The 10000-nt window shown below is 45.0% G+C and overlaps 1 protein-coding gene across 1 annotated transcript in view; it reads left to right on the forward strand.

Annotated features, from left to right (window-relative positions):
- LOC145416865 (max dimerization protein 1-like) overlaps window positions 1-10000 on the forward strand; it is a 232912-nt gene that overhangs the window by 57085 nt on the left and 165827 nt on the right. Inside the window, exon 3 of the mRNA XM_080285735.1 lies at window positions 830-859. Coding sequence (XP_080141861.1) covers window positions 830-859 — 30 coding nt within the window. The remainder of the gene's footprint in view (window positions 1-829; window positions 860-10000) is intronic.

Consider the following 10000-nt stretch of genomic DNA (forward strand, 5'->3'; position numbering starts at 1 on the left):
CCATTCGCTCATCACTCAAGCCCCCGGAATCCTGGCTCTATCGGATACGCCAACAACATTCACCACCTTTTGTAGCTTCACATAACCGTATCCGATGATAATAATAATAATAATAATAATCCAGCCAGTATAATCACACCACAATCCACCACAATCTCATTAATTGCATAATAATTGTCTCAAGATTGTGTGTAATTAAGAATAAAGACACTCTCTTAGTAGACGGTAGGCTAATTATTATTCTTATCTCATTATCCATCATTATACTGCTTTCATCTAATTACTGGGGGATTACACACACACACACACACACACACACACACACACACACACACACATCTATCATTATACTGCTTTCATCTAAATTACTGGGGGATTACACACACACACACACACACACACACACACACACAGGCAGCTAATTTTATCATCAGTATTTGCTTATTTCTTTATTTTCTTATTTAATTGCACAACGACAGCATAGTGAAGAGGAGCAATTTCTATATCCACAGTTCTGCTTTTCAATATTTATTATTATTATTATTATTATTATTATTATTATTATTACTGCTACTACTACTACTGCTACTACTACTACTATAATTTTCACTTGTTAACATTATTATTATTATTATTATTATTATTATTATTATTATTTGTTTCAGGGTAAAACTTTAAATAATGGAGTGTATTAAATATTTACACTCTAGCCATAAATGATGTAATGTTTATCTTTCCCGACGCCTTAATCCCGTAAGGGGTGGCCACAAACAAATCGCCTCCATGTAATGTTATTGGTGTTTAATAATTTTGTTTTTGTTTTTTTCAGGACGACACATAACGAGCTGGAGAAAAACAGGTGAGTCGGATGTACACACCTGTCCCACACCTGCATTATAGGTAGATGTGTGTTGTATAGTTGTAGGTATTATTATTATTATTATTGTTATTATTATTATTATTATTATTATTATTATTATTAGTGTTGTTGGTGGTGTTGCTGTTGGTTATTTTTATTATTATTATTATTATTATTATTATTATTATTATATCAAATGAAATTATCTCAGATTATATGTATTACAATCATGGTATATTTTAATTAGACATGGGATTCTTAACACACACACACACACACACACACACACACACACACACACACACACACACACACACACACACACACCTGCCCTATCATTTACCTGGGTTGTCTTATTTGCATTTGTACCTGTTAAAACACCTGCCTTCCCTTGTACACCTGTTGGAGAGAGAGAGAGAGGGAGAGACAGGTAGGTGGAGGAACTGAGTGAGGAAAAAAAAGAGAGAAAGGGAGAAGATATGGGCAGGGAGAATGGTGGAGATGGAGGGAGAGAGAAATGGAGAGGTAGGGAGGGAAGGAAGGAGGAAGAGGGATGGAGACTGTAGAGGGAGGTGGGTAGAGAGAGAGAGAGAGAGAGAGAGAGAGAGAAGCTGAAGAAAAGGGTAGAAAAAAAAGGTAAGGATGGGGAAAGAGGGGGGAAGGGAGCGAGACAGGTAGAGATAGGGAAGAAGGTGGGTAGAAAGGGAGCGAGGAAGAGTGAGAGAAAGGGAGGCAGGGAGGCAGGTAGAGAGAAAGCGAGGTAGGGATGGAGGAAAGATAGAAAGGCAGGTGTGAGATTGGGAAGGGAGGAAAGAAAGATTGGGATGGATACAGTAAGAAGGGGAAGGTAGGTAGGTAGGTAGGTAGAGAGAGAGAGAGAGAGAGAGGTGGTGTGAAGGCAGTTAGTTTACATGGTGTCATCAACCCGCCCCTCCCTCGCTTACGGTTACCCTCCCCCTCCCCTCCCCTCCCCCTTTCCTCCCTTGTTTCGTACTCTCTCCCTTCTCCCTTCCCCCTCCCCTTCTTTTTCTGTACTCTCTTCCTCTGTGTTTCTTACTCTCTCACTTCCCCTCCCCTCCCCTTCTCCTGTCCTCTCTCTCTCTCTCTCTCTCTCTCTCTCTCTCTCTCTCTCTCTCTCTTCCATCTACCTATCTTTCCCTCTCAGCCTTACTTTCCTTCTTCCTTCTCCCTCCCTTTCCTTTCACCCTGCCTCTCCCTTTCTTTCTTAGCTCCTTTCATGTTCTCCCTCCTTTCCTACCTTTCCTCCTCCTCCTCCCTCCCTCCCCCCTCTTCCTCTTTCGTAGGCTCTCTGTGCAGTAGTGTAGTAGTAGTGGTAGTAGTAGTAGCAGCAGCAGCAGTTGCGGTAGTAGTAGTAGCAGTAGTAGTAGAATTAGTGTTATAGTAGTAGTAGTAGTAGTAGTAGTAGTAGTAGAAATATTGTTGTAGTAGTAGACACCATCCACTCTTACTACTGCTTGCTCTACTACCATTACTACTACTACTACTACTACTACCACCACCACCACCACCGCCAGCAGCCTTTGTAGCGGTTGTAGTCATTTAGGTAGTTGTTATTGATGGTCTAAAAACTTGCCTACCTTGTGTTTGTGCCCTACCCTCTCTTTAGCATAATTCTCTCTTTGCTCTCTTCTGTGTCTTCTGTCTTTGCTCTCTTCTCTCTGCTCTCTTCTTTGTCTTCTCTGTGCTCTCTTCTTTGTCTTCTCTTTGCTTTCTTCTTTGTGTTCTCTCTTTGCTTTCTTCTGTGTGTTCTCTCTCTGCTCTCTTCTGTGTCTTCTCTCTTTGCTCTCTTCTGTGTCTTCTCTCTTTGCTCTCTTCTTTGTCTTCTCTCTTTGCTCTCGTGTCTTCTCTCTTTATGCTCTCTTTAGCACATTCTCTTCTCCTCTGTCTTTTCGTCTCTCTCTCTCTCTCTCTCTCTCTCTCTCCAGCTGATACTGGGAAATATCAAGGTAAACTTCGGCGGAAAAGTTTAAAATGCAGGAGAATCAGGGACAGGAAACTTTATAATTGCCCCCCCCTCAATTTGTAATGGAGGCCTGCCAAAGAAAATGGGGGGGAAAATAGGTGAAGGAAAATGGGTAAATACTGCTTAAGGATAGGGGAAATTGGGGTATGGAAAGAAGGAAGGGAAGGAAAGAAATAGCGAATATGGGAAAGAAAATGGGGGAAGAGAAATTGAACAATGGGGAACTAAAAGAAAAGGAAGAAATGTGAAGGGCAATGGAAGGGAGAGTTGAGTAATATTTGATGGGGTACAGGTGTGTGTGTGTGTGTGTGTGTGTGTGTGTGTGTGTGTGTGTGGAGGAAATGAACATGTTGGATGGATATGAAAAAAAAGAAAAAGAAAAAAGATGGAGAGGGTAGTGAGAGAATGATTTTGCAGTGAAGATTGGGTAATAGAGGATGTGTGAGAGAGAAGTGAGAAAGGAAACAACCCCCCCCCCCCAACGGTCACTGTCGCTCCCAACGGTCACCAACGTCCCTAGCGGTCACCAACGCCCCCTCCCAACGGTCACCAACGCCCCTCAAGGGTCACCAACGCAGCATGGACAGTTCTACACCCAACGCATCATTTCCCCGAACCCTCTCAACGAATCCTCAACGCTCCCCAACGCTCCTTTAACTCTCCCAACGCTCCCCAACTCTCTGCGTCCCTCAATGCTCTCCCAACGCTCCTTAACGCTCTCCCAACGCTCCTCAACGCTCTGCCAACGCCCCCCTCCCCCGCGTCTCATCACCTCTGCTTGTAAACACTAAGTCCTCACAGGGCAGCGTACGTGCCATTTTTGGAAGGGGGTTAAATAAAGGAATATGGCAACACAAATAGCCTTCCATCCTTATACGGTTAAGTACTCTTCTCTCCTCTTCCACTCCCTCCTTCATCCCCCTCCTTCATCTCAGCCCCTCCTTCCTCCTCCATCTTAATCCATCCTCCTCCTCCTCCCTCCCACCTACACCTCCTTTAGCTTTCCTTTGTTTTGGTTTTCTCCCTCATTCATTCATCCTTCCTCACCTCCTCCTTCTCTACTTCCTCCTTCCTTTCATCTTCCTCCTCCTCAGTCTAATCCTCCCACCCTTCGTCACTCCCGCCATTTCTTCCCCTCCTCCTCCTCCTCCTCTCATCTTTCCTCCTGTTCCTCTTCCTCTCATCTTTCCTCATCGTCCTTCTCTCATCTTTCCCCCTCCTCCTCCTCCTCTCATTTTTCCCCCTCCTCCTTTCATCTTTGCTCCCCGTCCTCGTCCTCCTCCTCTCATCTTTCCTCCTCTTCCTCTCATCCTTCCTCCTCCTTCTCCCCTCATCTTTCCTCCTCTTCCTCTTCCTCCTCCTCTCGTCATTCCAACTCCTCCTTTCACTCTTATCTCTCTCGTTTCTACTTCCATGATTATAAGTGGTTTAAGTGATTCCTGGATTTATATTAGACTCTCTCTCTCTGTCTCTGTCTCTCTCTCTCTCTCTCTCTCTCTCTCTCTCTCTCTCTCTCTCTCATCCCTTCATCTTCCTTTCTTTCCTCTCTCCCCTCCACCTCTCCACCTACTCTCCGTCACTGTCCCTCTCCTTCATTCACCTGCATTCTCTCCCCCTCCCCTCCCCCTTCCTCTCCCTCCCTTCTCCCTCACCCCTGACCTTTTTAAAGTTCTCCACACTGTCATCACCAGCACTGCACCACCACAGCCATCATCACCACTACCACCACCGCCATCACTACTACCATCATCACCACTGCCATCACCACCACCATCACCACCAACTACTTTTAAGCTCCAATCATCACCACAACACTAAGCTACTGTACAATCACCACCACTTTCATCACCACCAACCACTCTTAGGCTACAGTCATCACCACCACCATCATCATCATCATCATCATCACCACCACCACCATCACCACCCACCACCACCCCCACCACAGTCATCACCCATCACCGCCACCACCACCACAGTCATCACCCATCACCACAAACACTCATCATTACGGCTGGGCTGATGGATTGTATCGTGGAAGAGTAACTGGAAATGACTCAACAAATTACACTTTTTAATTAGTTTCTCTCTCTCTCTCTCTCTCTCTCTCTCTCTCTCTCTCTCTCTCTCTCTCTCTCTCTCTCTCTCTCTCTCTCTCTCTCTCTCTCTCTCTCTCTCTTTCTTGCCTCCGTCATACAATTTCATCAGCCTAGGAAATTGACTCGACTACCATCAGCAACCACAGCTACCACAATCATCCCTACCACTAGCATCACACCTACCACAATTACCACCAATAGATCTACCACACATAACACAGCTACCACAGTTACCACCAGCGCTACCACAACAGAAATTAGACCCAGAAATAAACACCTACCACAGCTACCACCACCGTCTACCACAACTACTACCATCATCTACCGCAACTACCACCACCATATACCACAGCTACCACAATCACCACCATCAGACCTACCACCAACAAATACCTACCACAACTAGCACCATCAGCTACCACAACTACCACCATTATCTGCCATAACTACCACCATTACCACACCTACCACCGTTATTTACCACAACTACCACCATCATCTACCACAACTACCACCATCATCTACCACGACTACCACCATTGTCTGCCACGACTACCACCATTATCTACCACAACTACCACCATTATCTACCACAACTACCACCATCATCTACCACTACTACCACCACTACAGCTATTTTTATTTCATCATAACACCTGTTTGTACCTGCTGCCATTATCACGACTACCACAGTTTTCACCTGCTACCACAACTACCAGCACACCACCTACCACAATTACTATTACTCTGCCTACCACTGCCACCACAAGTACTACCACTCACCCCACCTGACAGCTACCACAACCACCACCGCTTAAGTTATTCACCTACCACAACTACCACTTATACAACTACCACCACTCACCCACAGCCTCTGCCTCAACTACCACCACAACCATTACCACCACCATCACTACTACCATGCATTCACCCACCACCACCTACCACAACAAGCAACACTACCTACCACCACAGCTATCACCACTACCACCACCTACCACAGCTACCACCACTACCACCACCAGCTACCACCACAGCTATCATCACTACCATCACCTGCCACAACTACCAACAATACTTACCATAACCATCAGCACTACCTACCACAACTACCACCACCCAGCCACCACCACTACCACAATTACCACCATCGCCTGAGGCCGTAACGACATTGCATTACCTCCAGGGCAAGTCAGGAGTACATTGGCATCCCTACCACAGCTACCACCACCACCACCACCTCTTCTGCAACTACCACAACCAGCACCACAACTACCACACTCACCACCATACCCTCCTCATCCGTCACCACCACCATTACTACCACAACTACCACCACCACCACTACAACTACCACCACCACTACTAGCACACCTACCATCTCACCACCACATCTACCACACCATCACCACAGAACGACCACATCTTCCACCACCACTACTTATACCTCACCACAACTACCACAATCAACCACAATTCCGGGCCAGGTATGAGTGCAATCAAGCAGACTACTAATTTAGACGTTATTGCTCGTACAACTACCTTCACCACTACCATACTACCACAACTACCATCATTACCATTACCATACTACCACAACTACCATCATTACCACTACCATACTTCCACAACTACCATCATTACCATTACCATACTACCACAACTACCATCATTACCACTACCATGCTACCACAACTACCATCATTACCACTACCATGCTACCACAACTACCATCATTGCCACTACCATACTTCCACAACTACCATCATTACCACTACCATGCTACCACAACTACCATCATTACCATTACCATACTACCATAATTACCATTACCATACTACCACAATTACCATTACCTCTGCCACACTACCACAACTACCATCCTACCACAGCTACCATCACTACCACCATACTACTTCAACTACCATCATTACCATCAGAGTCGCGACTACCATCAGTACCATCGCATTTTTCACACTGCTACAACTACCAGTACTACCACTGTCGCATATTTCACACCACCACAACTACCACCATCGCATATTTCACTACCACAACTGCCACCATACCACCATCTCATTACTACCACAACTACCACCATCGTATATTTCACTACCACAACTACCACCATCGCATATTTCACTACCACAACTACCACCATCGTATATTTCACTACCACAACTACCACCATCGTATATTTCACTACCACAACTACCACCATCGCATATTTCACTACCACAACTACCACCATCGCATATTTCACTACCACAACTACCACCATCACACTACCACCACTACTACCACCATCACCACCACTGCCACATATTTTTCACATTAACACTACCGCTACCGCCACCTGTAAGAAAAAATATATATACCGGTACATCAAAAAAAAAAACAAAAAAAAAACAAAGGAAGGAAACAAAAATGAAAAAGTTGGATGAAAAAATCGCCAAAAAAAAAAACGGGAAAATTATATTGAGAATTAAATTGTATAGAACAGCTGAAGGTAAAAATAGATTCTCTCTCTCTCTCTCTCTCTCTCTCTGAAAAAAAGGGACAGGGGAGGAAAATGAATCTTCGCGTCGTCAAAAATTTGCAAAAAGGTATATATGTGGAAAAATAAAAAGCTCGGTAATGGAGAAAAAAAGAAAAGCAAATAAAAAAAGGAAATGAACAAGGAAGGAAAACGAGAAATAATGACAGGGGAAAATAATCGCCACAGAAAACGAATAGGGTATCAGAGGGGGAAAAAAATATATAAACAGCGAAAAAGACCATAAATAAAACAGGAAAAAAAACACAAGTACCGTATTAGAAAAAGAATAGAAGCCTCACGAAGAACGGGATGGGGTGGAAACTCGAGCAAGATGTTTGAGATGAGAGATGGGGGGGAAGAACCCACAGAAAACTTGAAAATCGAAAAAAGAATGAAGGGAAAATATAAAAACACAAGGAAAAAGTACTATAGAAAATTAAGGGTGGGAAATAAAGGACATATAAAGTTCACGAAAAACAGGGCAGGGAGGGAAACTTGGGTTAATAAAATGGTTTAAGATGAGAATTCGCGCCACGTTTGCCTCAGCTGATCACAAATCCTCCGCAACCCACCCACCTCCCATTTCTCTATTTTGCCTTACTCTGGATCCCTCATAAGTCATCAGGCCACTCAAGCACATCGTGGCATATATTGAAAAAATGTATGGGTGTCTTTGATCACCGGGGAGGAAGATGTAAAGGGAAAAGCTTTGATATAAAATAGGGAACTACTTTATTGGTGTCCTCCGTGACCCACCCACACCCTCCAACCCCGCTAGGCCGAACCCAAACTCTCTTACCCAACACAGCCCTCCATTATACCCTAAACCGACTCTGAGCGGTAATGCAGTGTGGCTTCAATCCTCCTAACAAGCTGTGCCTCAGACTGACTTCCCATGTTAACATCAATTCACAATGGTAGGGGAGTTGCGTAAGGGAAGGGAGAACGAAAGGGAGGGAAGAGCTGGGTCGCCCTGCCAGATGCACGACCATTCCAAACAATCATTTCCTGTTACCTTTTCGACTCCTCCCGTTGCCTGGTAACAAGGAATACTGGTCTAAATATTAAAATACTCCACAAGGCACGGGAAATCACTCAAGTAACGCTACAGGAGGTAAAAATAGGACCCTGAACGCTATGGAACTGATATGTAAACAAAGCAGGGTTGCCAAGTTAAACTGCTTCCCACAGCGCTATTATGCGCGTGTGAGGGAGTGTAGGAACGTTAACAGGGCGATAAAACAGTCGAATTGCAACCAAGAAGAGGGAAGAAGTGGGAGGGAACTGCATATTTCACTCACCCAGGCTCGTCCACGTGGCACCACCGCCTCTCATAGCACTCGTGTCATCGCCCCGACCAACGTTGCAAGCGAGGACTGAGGCTTACAAACTAGCGATTAATTCCGTGTTGCAAGGTTTTTATTGGGAGGTAGGACAAGGAAACGAGGGGGTCTAGAAACCTTCCACGTCTCGCTGTTCCTGCAAAAAATAATAAGTTACAGTAGGGTATTGATTTGAAGTTTGTCGTGAATGTACCTACATACACATACACGTCATACCTACACACCAACAGATACACACACACACACATACATACACGTTTTATTTCACTACTCATACCTACACAGACATACATACATTCTCTCTCTCTCTCTCTCCAAACACGCGCTAGATGTGTAAGTCTAAAGGCGTTTGTTTGTTTACGAAATGGGTCTTGTTTAGGGGAGAGATGCTGTATCTCTCTCTCTCTCTCTCTCTCTCTCTCTCTCTCATAATCATGCTTAGAGTCGGCGTCTTGACACTAAAATATTTTACGCATACTTGCACTGTGTTTATGTGAACGTGATGTGGTGTGGTGCATGTGGTAGGTGTGGTAACAGTGGTGGTGTGGTAGCCAACAGGGTCATGTAGAGTTGGTGACCTGTGCCAAATCACCCCTCATCCCTCCTCACCCCCCCTCATCAGCCACCCCCCTCCCATACTTATACTTCACTCCCCTTTTCTTCCCCTCCTCCTCCCTTCTCCACTCCCCCTCCCATCCCTATCCTCGCCTATCCCCTCTAGTCACCCCCACCCCCTCCCCAGTCCCTCCCCTCTCCCCCTCACCCCTTCCTTCTCCCCCTCTTCCGCTTCCCCACCATCTCTCCATCTATCCCTCTTCTCACCCCCACCCCTCACTTCTCGTATTCTGGGTATGGAAACTATCTATTGTATCTCTCTCTATCTATCCGTCTGTCTGTCCATCCATTATATGCTTCTATTTCTATCCATCAATTACCTGCCTATCTATCAGTCAGTCTACCTGCCTACCTGCCTACCTACCCACCAATCAATATTTATGCTTCTGTTACATACCCATATCTCTACCTACCTACCTACCTACCTACCAATCAATATTTATGCATCTGTTACATACCCATTTACCTACCTACCTACTTACCTATCTATCTATCCATCCACCAGTTACCTTCCAGTCTATCTACCAATCTTCCTACCTCTATCTATCCTTGTTACCTATC

Source organism: Coenobita brevimanus, chromosome 108, assembly GCF_032717465.1.
Source record: "Coenobita brevimanus isolate Jiangsu-jjx chromosome 108, ASM3271746v2, whole genome shotgun sequence".
In the NCBI taxonomy this organism is placed as follows: domain Eukaryota; kingdom Metazoa; phylum Arthropoda; class Malacostraca; order Decapoda; family Coenobitidae; genus Coenobita; species Coenobita brevimanus.